The sequence below is a fragment of the Copidosoma floridanum genome, unplaced genomic scaffold (assembly GCF_036245765.1).
Source record: "Copidosoma floridanum isolate Cflo_tuat_1 unplaced genomic scaffold, Cflo_Japanese_pri ptg000030l, whole genome shotgun sequence".
NCBI lineage: Eukaryota > Metazoa > Arthropoda > Insecta > Hymenoptera > Encyrtidae > Copidosoma > Copidosoma floridanum.
The window spans coordinates 39245879-39269436 of record NW_028321907.1 but is presented as its reverse complement, the minus strand read 5'-3'; the positions used below and the strand labels follow the sequence as shown (position 1 = coordinate 39269436).

At 35.6% G+C, this 23558-nt stretch overlaps 1 protein-coding gene across 2 annotated transcripts in view; it reads right to left on the bottom strand.

Moving 5' to 3' along the window:
- Window positions 1-472: 472 nt before the first annotated feature.
- The window catches only part of Idh3a (isocitrate dehydrogenase [NAD] subunit alpha, mitochondrial), a 199779-nt gene continuing 176693 nt past the window's right edge, over window positions 473-23558 (bottom strand). For both annotated transcript variants that reach the window (XM_089596190.1, XM_089596189.1), the window contains one exon: window positions 473-827. In XM_089596190.1, coding sequence (XP_089452316.1) covers window positions 588-827 — 240 coding nt within the window. In that variant the 3' untranslated portion in view covers window positions 473-587. The remainder of the gene's footprint in view (window positions 828-23558) is intronic.

The following is a 23558-nucleotide window of genomic DNA, read 5'->3' as shown; positions in this document are numbered from 1 at the left end:
AAACGCAAAAATAGTTAAAAATCATGAAACGAAGAGTAACAACAGTAATATGTACACCCAACGGAAATATATTCTTGGACAGGCCTGATCAGCTAGTTTGCGCGTTAAGTGCCACTGCCAATGTATCAAGAATCTGCTCGTACCTAACTTTACATGACTCTACACACTGGCAGTGATGCTCGACGCACAAAATCGGTGGTCAGGCCTGTCCGAGAATATCTTTCAGTTGGGTGTACAAAAACAATCAGATACGTTTTTCATTTTAAATTTATGAATTGAAACCAACTTGGGCATTATTTTACTCTATTTAAAGTACTAGCTAGTTTATTTAAAAGTGCATTAGGCTTATTCTATAAGACCAATCATGTATCTTACAAAAATCAAATTCTTACCAAAATTAAAACTTCACTTTATTATGCTTAATTTTAAATGTTGAAAAAAATCATAAGCTTGGTCAGGAACTAAATAAGTATTTCATTTTCATATCATACTGTATTTAAAGAAAAGATGATAAATAACATTTTCCATAACAATAAATAATTATTTACAGACCTATTCAATTTAAATAAGATATGAGACATAAGCTTTTATTTTTTATGAGAAGTAACTTTTTTACATATTTCATTTGTGTATTCACTGCATTTAGCCGATCCACCCAAGTCACCTGTTAAATACTTGGCTTCTTTAATAGTCTCATATGCAGAAAGCTCAATAATTCGTGCATGATCATTTAAGCCCATGTGTTTTAACATCATAACTGCAGATAGCAACAAAGCGGTGGGATTGGCTTTATCTTGACCAGCTATATCCGGTGCAGTTCCATGTACCTACAAGAGTGAAATAAGTTTATTACTTTACAAATGAAATGATTCAATTTCAATCCATCTTTTCACCTTCAATAAGTCATAACAGTACTCCAATGTATAAAAAACCTCAAAGCTCTCTACTTGCAAGATGTAAGGATTTTCAGGAGCATAAATTTAAAAAGACTTTTTCATTAGTTCTTTTATTAACTATATACGTGGTTAACTTAAATGAAACTAGAGCTTGAGAGAATTGTGATTGTATCACAATACTTATAAAAGTGCAATTTTCATAAGCATTAATTTATAACCTACAACGGCTGTCAGTTTCATATGACAGCTGTAAATAGTAACTTTAAATTTTCAATGTTTAAAGTAAAACAACCACAGGTTTAATGATTAATACAGGGAGTTCATTTCTACCAGAAGACCTTGGGTTCTAGACTCCACTCTGACACTTTTTTGTGGGTACCTCTGTGATGGTTTTTAATGTCTTAATCACTGTGACAGCTCATAGACAGCTAATGCAATGCTTACTCTGCCATGGTGATAGTATAGAACAACGACGCTTGGGTCCTTACCGTTTTGTTAAAATAGTAAGAATCATAGTGCCCCGCATGAAAGTTCAGAAAGAAGGGTTGTCGGGGATCCTCATAGTAAAATTGCCCCGTTAACTATCTCCAATACAAAATAAAAATGTGACTTATTTAAATTTTATTTATACTTACAGCCATTAAATAAGGACAGACAAAAATAAGCGTTGCTAAAAAAGATACCAGTAGGTATCTAGTAGTAGGTATCGCCTAGTAAGGCAGAAAATAAAAATCTGTACAAATTACGTACCTCAAAAACAATCAATAAACTTTTATAACTCTGTACATAATGTTTTCTTAATATAAAAACTTTAGTTTGGTATAACTTAACATTAAATGGAACAAAATAATGCTTTAACGTTTTCATATATATTTACTAGTATGACTTGATCTCCCTGTGTGCTTCACGGGCCAACCTCCACAAATACTTGTCATTCCCTGCTTTTCTCAGTGATATGAAATGTATTTCCATAGAAAATATACTTGTGCGATGTAAAGAAGTTCTGGCTTAATAATCGTGCAATAATAATAAGCTGTTTGCCTGTATCTTCCATTTTAAAAAATTTTCTAGATCCTATTTCTTCCGTAGTAGTATAAGGAGGAATATTTGATACCACTAGTTTGTAAGTATAATTATGTAATGTTAAACAATGCATTGCCCCTCGACATTATCCCTTATTTAACGATTCGCCCAGTATAAAGAGTTCTCTTCCCCTCAAAAAAATTTCTATTTGATGAGGATTGGAAAAAAAATTTTAAATAAACCTACTTTGTAGACAAGTTTTTTTTATTTTTTAACTTATAAAAGATAATACTATTGTAATTTTATCATACTCTACTTTGAATACAAATAACCACGAAAATTCCTTTTAAACATGTATGCATCTCACAGATCGATAAGTATTTAGAAAATTACTAGACTATTTCTGTAATTTATCTCATATTAATAAGCCGCTCATATCGCGATACTCGAACGGGTCACATAACTAAGAGTAATTTGAATTCTTCTATGTATTGGTATCATGTAATAAAAAAACATATAAATTATTAACTTATTTGCTAACTATCACGTAAAGAAGAAAAGTAAACAGCACCCAGACCAAATTTCAACTAGGGAGTACAAAATAATATGAGAATGAATCTCGACATGTTATCACTTGCTTACCGAAGCACAACAATTTAAAACGATCAATTCAAAAGGCACGTTGTCGTACCTTACCATTGAAACTAAAAGCATTGAGAGGTATCGACAATATCATAGTAATTTTAAAATTAAGTTCATTAGAGATGTGTGTCTCATTTATAATTCAATACAAGAAAACGTAAACAGTAAAGTACTTGTATTTTTGACAAAACATAACTTTTAACTCCTAAAGAATGTAACATTTATTTTTAAAAAGGGACTTTCAAGGTTTTTGGAATCAGTAAAAGAAACACAGTGTTCACTGCTTTGCCTTTTGATTTTGCACGGTTTACTTCTAAAGAAACAAACTTAATATTCTTATCAAATTTAAGGCTGCATATCTCGAAGTTTAACATACGGTAGCTCAAGTTCATTGGGATCAGGTCTCAGTATTTACTCACATTGCTCGAATCTCTGAGAATTTAATTTCTGATATATGTATTCCAACTGTGGTTCGATGGTTCAGAAGCCATGTAAATGACCTTATTTTACATGATTGATATCACAGGTTAATCCGACGTGGTTTTCTACTATTCTAATGACGATAGCTTATATATGCATAGTAATACGGCATTGCAAAGCATATTTTGCACAGTTATCAAAAGTGGCTGTAACATTTCTCTACATGATATATTTTCGAAAAAAAATTATTTAACTTTACAATTCAACATGGACTCTTATGGAAATCACTTATTAAATTTCATTAACTATTACTCTTTTCAAAATTTTTCGTTAGACCTTCTTTAAATTCGTCTATTTTGTTTTGGTAAGCTTATTTTCGACTAGGAGGGATGTTTAAATTGCTTTAAAAAAGTTATGACTTATTAAGATGGTTGTTTGAATACAATTTAATTACTGACTCCATAAGAGACTACGCTGAATTGTAAAATTAAATGAGATTCTGTTTAAAAAATACGTCAGGCAAGAAATATCGACAAATTGTACACACACATAAAATATTGTTACAAAGAACGTAATTTTGTTTCAGCGTTATCTTACTTTTTCTATCTTTACCAGAACCTCCTAAATAAATTTTGTGTACTTTTTATCACCCGTAAAATTATGAAATAAAAAATTAAAATTGCATAACTACTGTGGGCTTACCAGTAAGACTAAAACAATCAAGCTTTCAAAACAAAAATTATATGTATACACATGTACATATACCATAAAGTAAATTAAGTGGAATTATGCAAAACATAATACTAGTTGTTGTAATTTCGGGTGAAAAATTTTTTTTGAAGTACTTTCATAACTAACTTGTAGTTCTAGCTCATTTCTTAGATTGTAGCTGAAATTTGTTTGAGAAATAGAAATATTTATGTTGGTATAAAATACTACAAATCCTCATTTGCTAATCGCCACTTATGTTGACACCAGCTCCATTACAACATTGCTATTATGAATCAACGAAAAAATCAAGTATCGCAGAATTCAAAATATTTAAATATATTAAACTTAAAAAAAAGTTTATGACTGTCTTATTATAATAGTATCTCTACAATACACAAAAAATTCATTTAAGCATACCTGTAAAGTTTATTAAAAAGCAACTTTATTACTATTTACGTAGATAAATGTGTTGAAAGTTTACGGTTAAATACAATTTTATGAACATTTTTAATTCTTCAAATGTCTGAGAAATTATTAAACATAAGCGAAAAAAGCAAAAAATATTAATCTTGAACACACATTATTTGTCAATTATACTTGAAAAGTAAAACACATTTTGATTAATGTCTTGTATCCCATGAAAATAATAGTAACTGTTTTTTAAACGGAGAAAATCACTTTAAACGTAGGCTTTCAAAATTATCATTATTATCACAGTTATCATTCTTATGGTTATTATAATCATCATCATTATCATCGTTATTACAAAGATGAGCACTATTACAATTATTAGTATTATCATGTAGACCCATCGCTTTTCTCACAGATTGGTTTACAAAAATATAATGTAATAATAGTATAAGTTGCTGGGAATGAAAAAGAAGGTTATTTATCGTGCCAAAAATGTAAAATAAATAATGTTTGTAAGTCATCAACAAGACGTTTACTGACAATTTTTATTCTCCTTTAAAATTTTTGTTTTAAGTAATTTGTGTAACTTTGTAGAACTTAAAACCTATATTAATTATAAGAGAAGATGCTTGAATTAGTTCATCTTATTACTACTTGAAAGAACACATATTTATACAAAACCAAGAATTATGCAAATTTTAATAGTAATTTTAAAAAAGTATTTTAAATCCAATATAAAAATATGCAATCAGTAAGACCAATCTTTTTGATCGGCAAGTATTCAGTTATTGCATTATTATCAATTTTGAATGTTCTCTTTACTTTATTTTACCATGTATAGATATTCTTATCGTTCAGAAGTTTATCATAGTAAAAAAAAATTAAAAATAATTGTCGTTAAAAAGATAAAATAATGCTACCACCTTGAGATTATTACAAAAAACGGTTTCAGCAGCCGTTATTGTGTATTAAAAAATTTTGACAACTAATTGAGTTACATCGTAAATATTTTATTATTGCAACATATAATTTTAATGTATTACAAGAAAAAAAAGCAATTTATAGTTAAAAATAATAAGGCCAAGATTGGGTTTAATCTTTTTACTTCAGAGGTTTAAAGTAAAAAGTTTGTAAGTAAATTACACGTTTATAATTATATTACAACCATGAAAAAAACATTTAGTTAAAACAAAAATAATTATTGAAAACGTTGAAATTTTAAGATAAAAATTACAGTAATATCCAATAGCAAAAAAAAGTAAAAAAATAAAAACAGTTATTATAACTAACAAAAATGTATTAATTGACAAAATCTGCGTATAAAAAAGTACTAAAAAATTACTGGCAAGTAATTTCAATGCAATTAAAATATAAAAATCACAACAACAAAAAATCCTAATATTCTTAATTCATGAAACGATGAATCGAATAATGTTCTAATTCACTTATCCTTGAATTGGTTATCATAATTTGTGGACCCAATGGTATACCACTGAGTTTTTTCTTTGCAATAATCTAGGTAGGACCGCAAACAATTTTGAAAATCATAAGTGTGATGAACATATTCTGATTTATACTTATTGTAAGCATTGTGTTTACTGTTAGAAGCTACACAAAATTTGAACTAGCAACATTCATTTATATCGATTCGTAAAGCACATGGAAATACAAAAACTTAGATGTCACATAAGCTGCTATTTTATGTATTAAATTAAAAGACCCTTATTTAAAATGAGAAGGAGAGAACAGCGTGCGAAGCGCTACTACTACTTTTAGCGGGGTGTTTTTGCTAGTTTCTACATACCCGGCGCTACCCAGGTGACGGATAGGGGTACACTTCTAAAATCAGAGGTGCATCAGGCAGTTTAGGGGCTACTGACGGTAGTGGTGGGGGCAGAGAGTGGGAGGCGTAAAAAGTGTTAACTCGTGTCTCTGTATCTGTGAGGGCATAAGCCTTGCGCTTTCTGATTTTATCGATACAATATGCAGGCTGGCACTACTTGTGCTTTGTGGTTTCTGCTTTCTTCTTCTGCCGTGGAAGAGGCCTGAATGAAAACGGGTCAACAAAAACTAGTACCAGTCATGGATAGAAGTAAGCAACGGTTACCGTAGTTCTTTTAAGATACAGGCATTACACTAAACTAACATAGGCGTACTCATGATTTGTTCCTGGTGATAGGTGGCGGAATCTTTGTGGCTGGCGTGGTGGCTCTGGTATCAGATGAAGCCAGACGATAAGGCCCAGGTAATGCCACATACTCGAGTTTGATAGCGATGTACGTTTCGGAAAACAAAAAAGACGTAGTGGGCTGACTAATTTAGACTTTATACTACTGAGGAGTCTACATGGTGAAACTTTTTAGTTTATTGTTTACGCCAGCCTGTTTTGTTAAGTTTTCTTTTCCAGTCATGAATTTGTATGCATGTTGCTCGACTCCCTGGGGCACTTATAGTATGCCTACATAAACATTCACTACGCTTAGATACTACTTTTACACCAGGTACACAACGTCAAGGCAGTTCTCGCTGGTAGAACTAAGAGAAAATAGCGACTCGCTCGTTCAGCCCAAGCAGGGTTTTTGTAATGAAAAGGCCTGCTGCGCCGATTTCAAACCTTTCCAGACACTTATTTTCTAAAAAAAAGTAGTGTTGACCTTTACCACTCAAACAATAGGAGACGTTAACTTCCTTGCCAGATACAGAAAAGGTATTATAGATAAACAATAACTAGAAGTGGACAGCATTAATGCTACAAGAAAAGTTAAACAGAGGTTAAATTCCCTGTTAACTATGAAGAATGTAAACACACAAACACGATGATAATTATTAAAGATGGCCTTGAAGTTCCTCGAACAAGTAGAAGACCAAGGGATGGCATTCTCCCCTACAAAAAGATTGTATACAATGATTGAGAAGGAGCTCTTGACTCGTTATGTTACAAAGAGCTAAAGAGAGATATGTTTCGTTAACAGGTCCAGGAAAAGACTTTGCACTGGGCCCTCAAGGAGATGAGAAGAGAAAGAGAAACAGGAGATTTTCAAACAACCCTGAGAAACACTCAAGATCGTAGACCTCGGAAAGGAAGAGTATAAACGATAGCAACCATGAAAAGATTCCTTCTTGTTATAGAAAAGACCCTGACAATAACCTGAAAATAATAACGGTGGTTCTCGTAAACGTAGCTTAAGAACAAACTTTTTTAAGAGTACTTAAGTCTATAAAATCTAGTTTTGCCTGGACGAAACAGAGGCTATTGTACAAATTGTTGTAAAAATAAGAGAGTCATTTGAGAAATTTATTAAAAATATAAATCAAGATCTGAAGGTTCAGCTCCTTAAAGCAAACGCTTAAAGACACAGAAGGGCGTTAGTAACCCTTGACGAAACAGTTACTAAGAAAGTCGAACACGCAGGTTGGGTTAAAGTTGGATTTGTCTTCTGCCACATTAAAAGAAGGCTTAACGTTACAAGGTGCTTCAGGTGCCTAGAGTATAGACATGTATCCCACAACTGCAAAGAAAAAGGCAGATAAAAGCTGTGCTTTCGATGCAGAGCTCAAATCACAGGAAAAAAATGCAGCAGTACAGCACGGAGATTTCTCTGCAACTGCTGCTACTACTGCTACTGCTACCACTGCAGCTACCGCTACTCACCAGTATGTCAGATTCGTATTAAACGAGTGTGACGTTGCGAGCTCGCAAGAAAAAAATCGAGGACACGTCCCCGTTACTGGGTGAAACATAGTGAAACTTAATCAAGAATCATTACTAGAGGCCATAGTGAGAGACCAAGAGAGATTGAAACGACGCTTGAAGACATCAACCAGAAATACGGGAGCACGATAACAGTCGTCAAGGATGGTCTTAAAGCTGTTCTTAAACACCTTACAGCGGTAGCAACTATAAAAAAAATGTTCTCTTTAAGAAAGAGAGATACAGTGAATTTTGGAAAAAGTGTTTCAAGTCTTTGAAACCTCAAGACCACAGACGAGACAACTTTTGTCGGCATATTCAGAAAAAACACTGAACTGTGCTCGTAAAGCAATAGAACGCGGCAAAAGAAAAAAACTCCGTTCTCTAAGAAAAAGAGAGCTAGCGAACTTCAGAAGAAAGAGGACCAACACAGTAAAAAAAAGAGGCAACTACGATCAAAATTAATGTACAAGACACTGTTCTCAGTTTCACCACCGAAATCAGTCTTGCTTGCGCTAAAGTACAAATATAGATTATTTTTAACTGTACATACTTCCCACCTAGCTGAATCCTAGTCGGCAACTACTAAACATGTCTTAAAGCGAAAGTTTGAGTTAAATATTAAAGAATTTACAAAGAAATGAATTGCGCTCACTTTATAGAAGCACTTGTCAATTTTTCAAATCAAGCATAATAGAGCTCAACATCTTAAACTAAGCTTGAATTCAAATAAAAGTAAAATTTTAAAATCATTAGGTGTTGCTTGAATCTAACTAAAGCTGAGTTTCAAGACTTACAGATATTATTTCTTTCTGCTGTCTGAATCTATTTATACATCGGTTATCCACTAAAGCTTAACAAAATAGAGCATTATCTTTTTCAGAATTGTGCTAATAAAATCTATTAGATCTTACAGATAACGCTACAATAAAATGTAATTTAAACAAACTTAAGTATGAAACTTTAATAATAACAGTTTGACTGTGTATAAAACTATAATCAATATATTTACGTCTTTTCTACTGTATTATGAGTTGCATAATTACTCTGTTATATGCGATTGATTCTCCTGATATTAGTTTGTGATTCAAAAAATAAGTAAATTTATTTTGAAAAGTTAATACGACATTATTTATCGAACAATTGTGAGTTTTATGAAAAATTCTTAAACACCTGTAGTACGCTTTTCAATTTTCTGGTACTCTAAGAGATTGAATTTGTCAACGTCCAATATCTGACGGGAATGACGAGAACTACTGCTCAATGAATTTAATACTTAGGTAAAAATGCAGAAATTAAAATACATACCAAATATTTAAATGTTAGGTTAAATGTTCTGTGATACTGATTTTACTCGCATTGTTAGCCGTGGGGAGAATTCGACAGGAATCTCTTCCTGACACTATCAATTTATTTTGAAAAGGTTTGCTTATACCACACAAGTCTTTTAAGGTTCTGTCAACGATTTTTTTTACTTTTTTTTGCATCATACACTGAGAGATAAGTGAAACGCCGTCTGTCCTCGCATGGTCAGCTAGAGTACTAATGTAAGGTATGCCTACTAATCCGGGCAGTGAAACAGATAGCGATCTACTTTGAAAGCTAGAAATGGTCCGTTCCGGTTCGTGGTACAGTATATGTCTACGACAGAACTTATCTTGAATATTCATTAGATAAGTTTCTTATATCTTAAAAATTATAACGTATAAATAATAAAGTAATTATAGTAGTTACAAAATTGAGAAAAAACGTTTTAAATGGTAACAAAAGTTTAAATACCGTGTTACATAAATAAGAAAACACTTTGTGTTTTATGGAACGTGTTGACTAAAAAATTTTTAAAGTTTTAAATTACGGATTATCAATTTTGAGCATAACAAAGAGATTTAAGCAGGTATATGACTAAATATAAACTTAATAAATTGCGGACACTAATAAATTATTAATTACAGGGGTTGCTCTTTACCTTTAGATTTAACGAAAGGTGATACGGTTTCATAAGGATTAGAACTAAAAAAAAAGTATGAAGTGGATGGAATTATGTGGGATGAGTCCAGAAGATTTTAGAATAATTATCAACATTTTGATTAAAAGCACTCCACTAATTAAGGTAGTCACTGGAAGATATTTGTTTTAGCCAACGACTGATAAATTTGAGCTAAAGAGGTATAAAGGTTCACAGATTATTACATTAAAAAGTTTTTCAGCAAAGTAATAATCTTAAACAATCGCTTTCAAAATTGCAGGAAACTTAAGATTATTGGACAAATAAAAAATTTAAGATCCCTTTTATTTTTCCTCATTAATTAAATCAGTGACCAAACTCAATTAACTTTACACTGGGTAACGAATCCGCTTTCTGACAGGTAATTAACTTTAAAACTACATGTTGAATTTTGACTCCTTGGTTTTCACGATATTAAACATATATCAGCCGTCGTCACTACACCGCGATTTCACCGAGAGAAAAGAGGAGTTGTACCACAGAATGCACCAACCGTGTCCTTAAAGTTGTATGCGGTTTCTGGTTACAGCTGCAGATAGTGCACCCAAGCTAAACCATGGGTTTATATAGCCTAAAATCTTGCCTTGTTATAACCATTATAGCAGCCAGAGACATAAAATGTACATGAATCCTTAAATTTGGTTTTGCGCTGTTTCCTGGCAGGAAGAGACTGACTTTTCTATATTTTTTCTGTCTTTTTTTACATGTAATGTTGTTGTTGTTGAGTGACATACGTGTACTTGTTAAGAAGTATCTTATAACAGCGATCCTATGACAAAGTCATTTTTATTTTTCTCAGCCGTTAGTACCAAAACGTGTTTTAAAGAGAGACATCATAAACTATTACCGTAAGACTAATTGAGACTCCAAGCCACCTCTAACCTCGGGCCTGCCCGTAACGTTCCAGGCTACCACCTACCGTAAGCCAATTGTCAGGACTCTGACCTGACTCCCATCCAGCCGAGGGACGATAACGCCGAGGACAAGGGACAGCCAGCGTCAAGGTCACCGCTATGGAGGTATTCGTAGAAAGAGATTGGGCCAAGGATGGTAAACCCAGAGTAAAGTAGCACCGGATAGTGTCGCCATGAAATTGGCACGTGCGTGTGTGTGTGTGGGTGCAGCGATCGCCTTTGTCAGGATAAACTATGTGAGACGACCCTTGGCTGATGCCAAAAATATACGTGAGAGACACACTAGTTCTTTAAGTTAGGATGAATAATTTATTTATAAGTGAAATATTCTTAGTGCATTTAATTTTTTTTGTATTACTATTATTATAAAACAATATGAAATTTAATATTTATCATATGTATTCATCGACACGATACAATTATAAACACAAATAAAAACGTTACGTAATTATTAAATAGAAATAAATTAAAATAACTGTATAGTTATGAATTTAGGATTTCAAGTATTTTATTCATCAATATTGTAACATGAATGAACACTTATTTAATATTTCGTTAATACGTATTAAATCCACGTATTTGCCTCTTAAGCAGTGTGGAAACATAATAATGACAATGTGGATAACAAGTATTATCTTTTGATTCAAGAAAAAATTATAATTACTTAGTATGTAGAATAGTAGTTATGGGGGAACCAGAAAGATAACAAGTGGGGGCTGTGGAGTAGATGAGAGGAGTTTCAGAATGAAAATAAAATAGTCAAATTAACGTTAAAAACAGTAAAATTTCACTTTAATTATGAAGGAGGGGGGGCACATTTTTTTCCCACACAAATAACTTATTTTTAGTGCTTTTGGAGGGGCATTCCACACAACCCCCTCCCACCCCTCCTCTACCCCCCCCCCTTCCCATCGGTCTCCAACGATCTCCCTTTTACATAAGGTAACTTATATCGGTTTTTATCTTATTTTTTTAAGTTTAATTTTTTTTAATATCTAATATTTGTTCTAGCCCTCTTTAAAATTTTCCACCACTCCTTTAATAATTATTTTATCTATGCAAGTTATTCACACATTTTAACGTCAAAAAACAATGAGTAATCTTATAGAATATTTAAACCGTAGACCTTGCTAGTAGCCTTATGTAACACAAAAAAGTAAAAATCGTATGTTCCTCTTTATAAAAATATAACAAATATTCAATAAGGTTTACTATTATCTCTCCAACCTAGATAATGCGCAACGTTCAAAAGAAAACAATGTATGTGAAATAAAAACTTTATACTATCCGAGAACTTGATGTACATATTATTCAAAGACATTAGTATTCATGCTCTAGTTTAATCTTTTAATACAAATTAAATTTTTCAAAATAAATCAGTGATTTAAAAAAAATTTTGTTTTAATTGAAGATATTTAGTAAAACGAGACAATTAACGTAAAAATGATAGTTACGTGTAATAATATATTATAAGTTTGTTTTTTTACCAAAGTAAACAGTATAAGGTTATTATTGAAATTTACCTTATTATGTCATAAAACAATATTTGAACAATAATTTTATTGATCTTATCCAATCATTTGTTATTTGAATAAACTGTGTAATAGCATTACGAACAATTTTATACTTTTAAAAATGCGTATGAATTCAATTTTTTAAATTTATTTCAGATAAATTATCTTCAAAAACTTCTTTTCAAATAATATTTTTTATTTCCAAATTATTATCCTACTCTAATTTCATTTTCATTTCTGCATCTTGATAACGCGACGTATATTCGACCATGCAGAAACAGTGATTTTCTTCAATATAATCCAATATTATTAAAACTTTCACCCTGAGATATGTTTATAGTCGTGGAAAACGTTAAGACTCAAGGAAATTGCTTTCTGTATAAAGTAAAAGGTAATGATGATGCATTACAAAATGCTTTGTCTATGCAACCAATATTGGTATTGCGTTTTAAAATGCAAGACAATGTTTCAATGTATGATGATTCAATACTTTTTTGTACAATCATACTTCTATAACTATATTTTAAACTGACAGAATCTGTTCAAAATCTTTACCTAAGACAACTAATTTATCACCAAAATGGATATTTGTATTACATAAATCATGACATGTTCTTTCAATCATTTCTCAAGTTTTTTTGGGATCATAGAAGCTTCGTCCTATATGATCAAATTTACTTCTCTCAATTGTTTTTTTCCGATTTAAATTCCAAGGACGAAATGTCTAAAACTGGTCATTCTTTTTGGAAGTAATATTCATAGTTGACCAGTCCATGCCATAGATGAAATTTATCTCCACGAGAAATAAAATGATAAATTAAGAGGGTGTTACGTGGGAATTGTGGAGTTTCGGGGTGTAAGGGAATTGAATACACGTGGAAGAAAGTATATATTCGTTTATTAGAGTCTCAAAGCGAGAGCAGTCGCGTGCGTGGCGTTAGGTTCGGAGGCTGATCGGAGAGAGAGAGCGGGAGAGCTGATAACGCTCTGGCCCGCCGCCGAAAGGTGATCATCATACTCTGTATCCGCTGCTCATGCGCCATGAGAGGTGAGTCTTGGGCGCGAACTTACAAAGGTTCTAGATACTGTACGTCACACGTCCGAGGCCACGCGGTCATCGTCCTCGATAGCCATACTGGTTTTTGTGTGCGAGTATATTTGTGTTGTGTTGTCTGTGAATTATTTGTGTATACATAATTGTTCTTGTTTGCGCTGCTCTCTTTACATTATTTTTGTATAATTATATTCTTTGTATAGTTATTATTTATTTAATTATTCTTAATATTTTTTTATTTATTTCTTTATTTATTTATTATTATTTTTTTTTTAATCTGTACACATCTTATGTATAACCCTTTTTATTACATCGTCAGTCTCAATGATCATCGCGGATTGGTTGTTAACTGAGCTAGTAGTCTTCTGCCTTCTGATCCTACCCGCTCGCCCAGTAGCACTTGTACCTCTCGTGCATTAACCATGGCCCTCTGGGTTGACAAGTCTTGTAGTACTGAGTTGGTGTTTCCGCGGTTCCTCTCCCGTCTGCCTGTAATCATTCTCAAACCATTAGGTATTATTGGACCCCCCCATTTTAAAAATCCAAAAGATCCGGCTGCCACTTCTAGTGCTATTTCCGTTGCCAACAATGCATATTCCTTCCAATTGGAGAATTCCTCCTTTGTTTGTACTAACTCGTGTGCCCGTTGGAGTATATCCGCTAGCTTAGTACCTGTTTTTATCCTATCGTCAAGTCCGTGCTCCTGGTTATCGAGTTCCTGTAGTCCGTCTCTTTTTATCACTGCTTCCATTAATTCCAATAACATACCTCCTTCAGTCCCTTTCACCTTTTGTAGTACATCCTTCAAGTTTAGACTTGCGCTTTCAAGCTTCATTATGCGATTTTCATCTTCCTCTTGTCCTGGATCCAGTCTTGTATCCGATGCTTGAGCTATACAGTCCCTTGCTAAGCTGACTACCCCAGAATCTACCACCTTCAGTGTCTTGTCTTCGGTGTGTTTACACTGTATGTGGACTTTGTCCTTTCTCGTGGTGGTAAAGGCATGTTGGTTTTTAGCATGGAGACGTGTCCAAAATGTGCCCTTTAACTTGGCTAATATTATCGGACATTCTTCTGGTTTCTTCACTGCAATCCCCAATATGATACGTATCTCACAGGGGTGGTCCTCTTCGACTTCCTGTGTTGGCTCCATTTGTGTGCATATTCGTGTTTTTCCTAGTCTTTTACATAGTCTTATCACCTCTTGCGGGATTGGCGTAAATCTTTTCTCACTAACACTGCTCGCTATGTATTCGTATGTTGGCTGCAAATATGCCACTAAATCCGTAGTATTTAAGCCTTTTTGTTCCACTGGCAATGATGATATCCTAAGAAGGTCCAATTTTTCTTTCGTAACCAGTGGTATCCGTATGTAATATATTATTCTGCCGTTAAATGCCATGGTCGTTATTTCTGAGATTTCTCCAATTTCTTCTTCTGTAGTTATATTTTCGCTTACTGAGAACTGTAGATCTGGTCTCAGCTGCTCTGCCAAAATTTTTGCTTCCAAAATTGCTCTCAATGCCGCGACTCGCCAAGTATATTATGTCCACCGTTGTTCCAAATTTTGTTAAGAGTTTCTCGGCTAAGTGTTCAAATTCGCCCACCATTTCTGTAACTCTGTCATAATTGCCGAAGTACTCTGCAAAAATTTTTAAACCTTCCTCCGTTATTCTTCCAGCTTTATCTTTAAACGTTTTTATATCTTGAAGGTATCTTTCATGGTTTCCATATGTTATCACTCTAATTTGTTCCGTTAAGTACTTGGTTGTTTCCATTGGGTTAGTCGGGATCGCCTCTACTAGCTTTTGTATTTTCTCTTTTTCCGCGTCAGTCACACCCCCCTGCAGCGCCTGCACCGTCTTGCTTTGATCATCGATCTTTTGGCCTACTACTGTTCTATATGCCTCTTTTACCCTATCCAAGGCCCTTAGGACTTTTCCTGCCGTGTACTCTACTTGTTCTATACATTCGTGTTCCTTTTTTATCGTCACCCTGCACTTCCATTTTGCTTGCTTTTTCGCGTCTAAAAACGAATTTACCTCCTCGACAACGTCATTCCAATCTACATACCATATCATTTTCCAAGTTGATGCGACTGCTTGGACTGGGCCCAAGCTCTCCACCAATATTCCAGGGTTTCTTTCAATTTCCTCTATCTCTCCAGGTTGCTGTATCACTGGCATTGTTCCAGCCCTGAAACATAAGATTTGTATTTTTTTTGTCCATACCGTTTTGATTGCTGATCTCGTAAGTCGTCCGAAGGCCACGCTTACGAGAGAAGTATACTATTTTGGACTTGTTGTTTCTGATATCTCGTTTTTTTTTTTTTTTTTTTTTATTTTCTTCTCACTCTTATGCGATTTGTTTTTGTTATTCTGCTTTATTCCCCGAGTTCCCTATTATCTAATAATTGGGTTTTTATAACGCATGCTTTCTTGATTTTGTCCACATGTGTAATTCTTGTTTCATTGCCACGTTTCAGTTTTATATTGTGGTTTTTGTAATTTATTCCTACGATTTCGTATGGTCCTTTGTAGTGATCTTCATATTTCTTTCTCGGCTCTTTAAGAACATAGACCATGTCCCCTTCCATGAAAAATCTTGTGTTCAATTTTTTGTCATAATAATATTTGGACCTGTACTTCGCCTGAACTTGATTCATGGCTGCTATTGTCCTTATCCGAGTCATTGTTTTTATTACGTCTTCTACATATTTATCATACGTTTGTTCATTCATTGTTTTCTTGAAGCTAGATGGAATTCTGGCTGGGTAGCCCAGCAATACTTCTTGAAGCGCTATCCCGGTTGCTAAGTGTTTTGTCGAATTGTAAGCGCACATGCACATGCCCAAATGATCGTACCAAAAATCATCTTCATTTACGTACACCTTTAAATATTCCGTTAATGTATAATGCATTCGTTCTATTGCGCCGTTACTCTGTGGATGGAAGGCTGTTGTTCCCATTTTGTCTATTTTAAATACCCTTGCGAACTCTTCCAACAGTTTGTTTTGGAAATGTGCCCCTCTGTCTGACAGCATTTTCTCTGGGGCGCCAAAGTATGCAATTACTCTGTTTAAAAGTGCTTTTGCTGTTTCTAACGCCGTCGTTCTCTTTACTGGTACAAGAATTATATATTTCGTGAGCCAGTCCTGAATTGACAATATGTGACTATTGCCATGAGCCGATGGTTTGTTTATCGGGCCATAAAAATCAATTGATATTTTTTCAAATGGCCTAGCTGGTGTATCTGTTACGACTAGAGCCTGTTTTGTTCTTACTCTAACAAGTTTCTTAGATTGGCATGATTCACAACCTAACACGAACTGACGTACGTCCGGTCGCATATTTCGCCAGTAATAGTCTTTCGCAATTTTGTTGTAAGTCTGGTTCATACCTCTGTGGCCTCCTACCGATGACTCGTGGTGATCTTTGAGTACATCAAATCGTTGCTCCACTACGTACTACTATCGTACTACTAAATTATTCAAGTACAACACTGCCGATATTTTTGGGTTTTCGAAGGTGTTTTCAAATTGCTCTGCGAAATAGTCCCACTGTGATACGCTTAGTATTGCTAGATCTCGTATAATACCTACTGACGTCAACTTGTTAAACAACATGAGCTGTTTTAAAGACGATATGCATTTCTTAATATCCGATTTTAATCCCGCACTGTCAAAGTGCTCTTTCACGTATAACTGCATTACTGATACTTTTCTTGCTCTAGATAGGAAGACCTCTCCAACCCTCCTATTTTCTTTATTCATGGCTGTTGGATTTATATAACCTCTCTCGTGAAGCGCGTCTATGGCTTCTGTGTCCGGTATATTTTCTGTTATTGTACAGAAGGCTAAGTTGTCAATGTATCTAAATGGGTGTTCATTTATTTTCTTAAGCCTTTGGAATGGTGGTATATCCTTATCTTCCTCTGGCTTCCAGGGTGGTTTTTGTACTGGTAGTCGTGTCCGGCAAGCTCTGTACCTATCTAAACCTGGTATACTTATATTGATTTCGCCATCATCTGTGCTTTCGGCATTATCACCTGCCACCATGTTCGCATTAAGTAACTCCTTTTTATTTTCATTATCGCTAACTTCTTTTTCGTGACTTTCATTGTTTACGTCGTCATCTGATATTTTTGGTGTTTCTTGTTCCGCTATTGGGCTAGGCTCATCCAGTGGTTCCAGTGGAGGTGGTGGCGGATCGCGCTTCTTTGGTATTCGTCTTTCTTTTGATCCAGAATCTGACTAATCACTCGTCTAGTGATCTGTTTTTCTGTCTTCCTTTGTTTTCTTATTAACTCTACCCTTGATTTTCTGTCTCGTATATGGGAACTTGTTTTCATTCCTTTTCCTCAATGTTGCTCGTCTCGCCCCTCGTACTATCTTACTGTCTTCATCACTTGAATTTTTGTATAATTCATCCATTGATTTATAGCGTTTTTGTCCTTTTTCGCAGAGCGCCTGATAGTGCTCCGGCTCATACCGCATGTGCTCATATTTATCTCCTTTTATTCCTGTGTAGTGATGACACGTTGGAGGTCCATCTCCATTTACGTAGTGCACACATATATGTTCTTTTTGAACTCCTGAGAAAAGACAAAAATGCACTCTCCATCCCCAAACTCGTAATCCTTCCTCAAAATTCTTCCGTATTTTTGATTTTGCCCTAATTTTGAACATACGCGCTGGTGGGCCATCACTTACTACACCCTCTTCCTTCTCTTGTTCATCTGCCATTTGATACAGTTCTATTCGCGGTAGTTCTGGGTTCTTTTCGCCCTCTTTTACGACTGGATTTCTTGAAAGAGCATCTGGTGCGTTGTTTGAGATACCTGGGCGATAAATTATATCGAAATCGTAACCACGTAACTCTGCCTTTAATCTGTTGAACCGAATGTCGGGTTTTTTGCACGTGTTAAAATGTTATAACGGCTCGTGATCCGTAACCACCGTGAACTTCCTGCCATACAGATAAGGTCTAAACTGTTCCTTTGCAAAAACTACTGCTAGCAACTTCTTATCATACGTTGGATATCTAAGTTCACTACCCTTGAGGCACTGTGACGCATATTCACATGGTCTATCCTTACCTATCTCTCCCTGACTAAGGATTGCTCCGATGGCATAATCCGACGCATCTGTTGTAACAATGAACGGTTTACTTAAGTCCGGTGCTGTTAATACAGGTTCCGAACATAGCGCATCCACTAGTTTTTTAAAGGCCTCTTCCTCTTTTTCGCCCCATTTAAACTCCGTAATCTTCTTTGTCATTGTAGAGAGTGGTCGCGCTATCTTTGCATAATCTTTTATGAATTTCCTGTAATATCCCACGAATCCAAGAAACTGCTTAATTTTCCTTGTATTTGTCGGTCTTGGATATTCTTTTGCGGCTTCGATCTTCTTCGGGTCCGTCTTTATCTTACCATTTCCAACCACGTGACCAAGGACTTTTGCTTCCTTCTTCAAAAATTGACATTTTTTTGGCTCTATGGTCATGTTTGCTTTTGCCAGTCTTTCTATTAATTTTTTGAAGCGTTTTTCATGTTCTTCGAGAGTTGCTGCAAACACCATGATGTCATCCATGTATACTTCAATTTCTCGCCCTTGTAGATTGGCTAGAGCTAACGTTATCGCCCTCAGGAATGTATTTGGTGACTCTGAGCACCCCATTGGCATACGTTCATATTGATAGTGCCCGTCGGGTCCCGAGAATGCAGTTTTATGCGCGTCCTCTTCTTGAATTTTAATCTGGTGGAATCCACTCTTCAAATCAACTACTGTGATGTACTTAGCGGCCGCTAAGTGCTCCAATATGTCGCTTTGAAAGGGTAGTGGGTAACAGCTTCCAACAGTTATTTCGTTCAGCTGTTTGAAATCTGTGACCAGTCGCCACCTTTTCTCGCCGTTTTGTCCTGGCGGTTTAGGCACTATCCATATATTTGAGTTATATGGGGACGTTGACGGTTCTATTATATCCAAATCCATCAATTTTTGAACTTCTCTCCTGATGTTTTCCTTCACACCGCGGGCGGGTATCTATATCTTCTGACCACTACTGGTTAATTTATTGTAGTCTCTATTTTGTGTTTAATTAAATGAGTTGTTTTTAACGGTTCTCCGTCCAACCCAAACACAAACGGATTCATCGATATTAATTTTCTTACGTGCTGTAACTCTTCTTCGTTACAGCCCTCCGTGTCGATCAGTGTCATAATTTTTTTAATTCTTTTTTCGACACTTTTTATATCACAGTATTTTTCCACGTACGTGTCGATTTCTTTATCTCCATCTACGCTTTTATATCTCAATCTGTATTTTTTTTCTATTTCTTTTTCTTCCAATTTGACTTTCTCGAGCAAGCCTACAAATGCAGTCTCTTCTTCTCTGGCGCCGTCCCCCACGTTGCCAGTTATTTCCATTTTCTTCACTTCTTCGCACTCTATCAGATCCACTTCCGGTACTGTAATTCTCCTTTTTTGTTTGAAAAATTCACGCATTCCGCATATATTTTACCTTTATTATTAGTGCCGTAAAAGTCCCCAAAATGCACATGTTCTCCCACATCTTGAAGTGGCATAAATCCAACTTGAATCTTTCCGAATTCTTTTTCGACTCTTGCATATATAACCTGCCTGGATCTCGCTGCTATCTCGAAATATTCTGCCGTCTTCAGTGGGGTTTCCACACCACCTAGGCTAAGTGTATTTGTTTTTGCGCTCACCTCGCCATTGTATTTTTTAAACATATCCCATCCAAGGATTCTGTCTACTTCGATCGGAAAATCCTGCGGGACTACATGGAAAGTGCACTTCATACCATGGATCATTGTGTCCACCGTGCCCTTTGTTTCACGTTCTCCATGAGTTACTCCAATTATTTTTACTTTTACATTCTCATCCAATGGCGAATTTTCTTTTCTATAATCTTCTTTTAGTATCAAGATCTCAGCACCCGTGTCAGCATAGAAATCTAATCTTTTATTTCGGAAATCTTCACTCTCCAGCGTTACTGTTGGCGGTCTGCGTCCTACTGCTGCATAGTTAATTAGTACCGTCGTGACTTCTTTCTTATCCTCTTTTCCCATCGATATATTTTTATCTTTTAGATTTTTTTTAAAATTTGGTTCGATTTGTTGACGAGTATTAATTTTGTTTTTGTTTACCTCCTTTCCCCACACCTTCGACTGTATGGGTTTTTCTTCTTTCTCTCCAATTTTTACATCGTTTACTTTTGGTCCTTTAAAATACGTAGCTACTTTTTCCCGCTGCTCGATGTTGGGGGAGTACTTCGAGCATCGTTCTAAAAATTCGGCTTCTGTTTACTAGAGATATCACCCCGTCTAGGTTCAGCCTTCCTTGCATCTTGTGTCCCGTTTGTGTGTCTAGGCTCATAACGCTCGTTACTGTTCCAATCATAATTATTTCGGCTATCATCCCTACCACTTTCTCTTTGGCCGTAATTTCTGCCATTCAGCTCATAATATCTATTATTACTATTATTATTGTTGTTATTGTTTTTGCGATAAGCATACCCTCTTTCAAAATCTCTCCCATATCTGCCGTAATTGTATTTATTCTCTGCCTGAGCCATATTATTATGTCTGTAGTCTCTGGGTCTTCTTCCACTATCATTATATGATCTTCCACCTCTTCTTTCTTCATTCCTAACCTGGTACCTTGTATAGTACGGTGTTCTGGTCTCCTCACCACGACCTTTTTTCACTAGCAGCCCCTTTTCTATGTCGTGCCACAATGAACGACACTCTTCTGCTTTGTGCCCAATTCGGCCACAATAGTTACACTTGTTTACCTCGTCTTCCTTTTTGTTAAATTCTTTTTCCCATCTCTTATATTTATTGCTGTCTACTCGAGGTGATTTCATAGCCATCATATCCTCGACTTTCAATGCCAATGTAATGGCCTTTGTTAGCGTTATGGGCCTATGCATTGAAACTTCGTGGTTGTACGGGGGATTAAGGTGTAATATATATTGGGTCACTACTTCTTTTTGAATATTTTTCTTAAATTCCTGCCTTAACATTTCAGAAACTTGAAGGTTTGCTTCTTGAAGCCCCATAGCCCTGTTAAACAACTTTTGCATGCGATCTGAGTATTCTTCTACAGATTCCCTATCCCTTTGTCGTTCCGACCTAATTTTTGCCATAACTGTCTCTGTGCTACTGATGGCCCCGTACCTTTCCGTAACCTCCTCGAGAAATTCTTCAATAGACTCAAACTGTGTGATTCTATCATTTAAATGTGCTGCCGCTCGACCTTTTAGCCTGCTGGATAGCGTTGCCAAAAAATATAGGACGTCTCTGTCGTCCACCTGTCGGCCTATTGCCCTTACTACCCTTGTGAACGCCGACAAATTTATTGGGTCCCCTGTAAATATTGGTATTGTTGGGATTATTGTGCTCAATTCTTTAATTGAGTAATTTATATTCCTCTCATACTCCCGGTGATGCGGCGATCTGTGTGTAGATCCACCTGTTGTTTGCTCCCACCTCTCCTGGTTATTTTTAAAATTTTCGAACTCCCGCATCAGTCTAGCTTTCCTTCTATCTCTGTTGTGGAATTCTCTTTCATTTTCTCCCCCCTCCCTTTCAGGCCATCTCTGGAGCAACTCTGTCTCCCTTCTCCAATTGCCAAGCTGATTCCTAGCCGGCCCCCTATCTGACTCATCCCCTTCCTCTCCACTATCATCACTACGCAGGGGCTCTATATATGATTCTGAGGCTTCCTTTCCTCCAATTATTTGCTTAAGGCCCTCTTTTTTCTTATCTCTTAGCACGACCGTCTTCATGCCCTTAAAAATTTTTCCAATTAAGTCTTTCGTCTTTTTGTTCGACTTTTCTAACTCTTTGACCGCCTCGGGATCGTGGCAAAATTGTAACCATAAACTGTCGTCTGTTACGACCTCCGCGTCTGCTAAGCGGTCCACCGCCCCACCTACAACGTTATCAATTTTTCCCAACTGCATTTTGTTTTATTCGCTTGGTTATTTTTTTTGTGTTTTTTTTTTGTTTGTTTGGTTGTATTTGTCTGTTATGGGCCAATTTGATAAAACTTATCGGCCAGCAGTAATATTATTTACCGTTTATGTAAATTTTATCTACCTGGACAGTATTGTAAGCAGTATGATCCAAAGCATTTCCGTGTCCGTAAACAAAGTGTCCAAAGAAAAATATTGCTACCAGAGGGTGCGTGGTGTGATGTAGTTTCGTGTTTTGGCTCTCCCTTGTTTTATTTCCTGACGGTGCCGGCCTCCTGGATGGCTGCTGAGCGCCCACGCTGGTACTTGACACCTGCTCGTTTCTCACGTGTCTCGCCGCGTGTGTCTTCTTAACACTGTATTTTTTTCTTTTCTTGTTATTATTCACTGTTTCTTCTTTAAATTCTTTTTTTTTTTTTTTTATTTCACTTTTCTTTTCACGATAATTCTTTTTATTTCCACTTACACTGTACTGTGGGTGCTTCCCGACGACGAAAGAAAACCAAAAAAAATTTTTTATCACTTTGTCGTACACAACTCGCCACACGTCGAGCGCCAAAAATTGGGGGTTGGGTTATCTACAACTTCCTGTTACGTGGGAATTGTGGAGTTTCGGGGTGTAAGGGAATTGAATACACGTGGAAGAAAGTATATATTCGTTTATTAGAGTCTCAAAGCGAGAGCAGTCGCGTGCGTGGCGTTAGGTTCGGAGGCTGATCGGAGAGAGAGAGAGCGGGAGAGCTGATAGCGCTCTGGCCCGCCGCCGAAAGGTGATCATCATACTCTGTATCCGCTGCTCATGCGCCGTGAGAGGTGAGTCTTGGGCGCGAACTTACAAAGGTTCTAGATACTGTACGTCACAAGGGAGCGAACTGTTTATTTAAGCGCAGTGCTACCAACTTAAAATAACTAAAGACCTAACCTTTATGAAAAACCACGTAGTATCGATCACCAGATTTTATTTTTTTCACTAGACGGCGCTACACACTTTTATAGATCTCTGAAATTTTTAAGTTTCAGGATTTTCAAGTGCTAGGCTAGATCTTTGAATTTTTAAGTATAAGTAAACCTCTTGAAAAATTTAAATTGTCTTATCAATCCATTTATATTATGTACTCAGGAATGTTATTAAATTTGAAGTTTGAAGCAAGCCACAAAAAACAGAAAATACTTGACGTTTCTTTAAAAACATTCTTCTCTTTTACTTGAATGATCTTGCCACCATTTCTCCATTTAAAGTTTTGATGTACTTGTAATCATGTATCGTAATGATGCA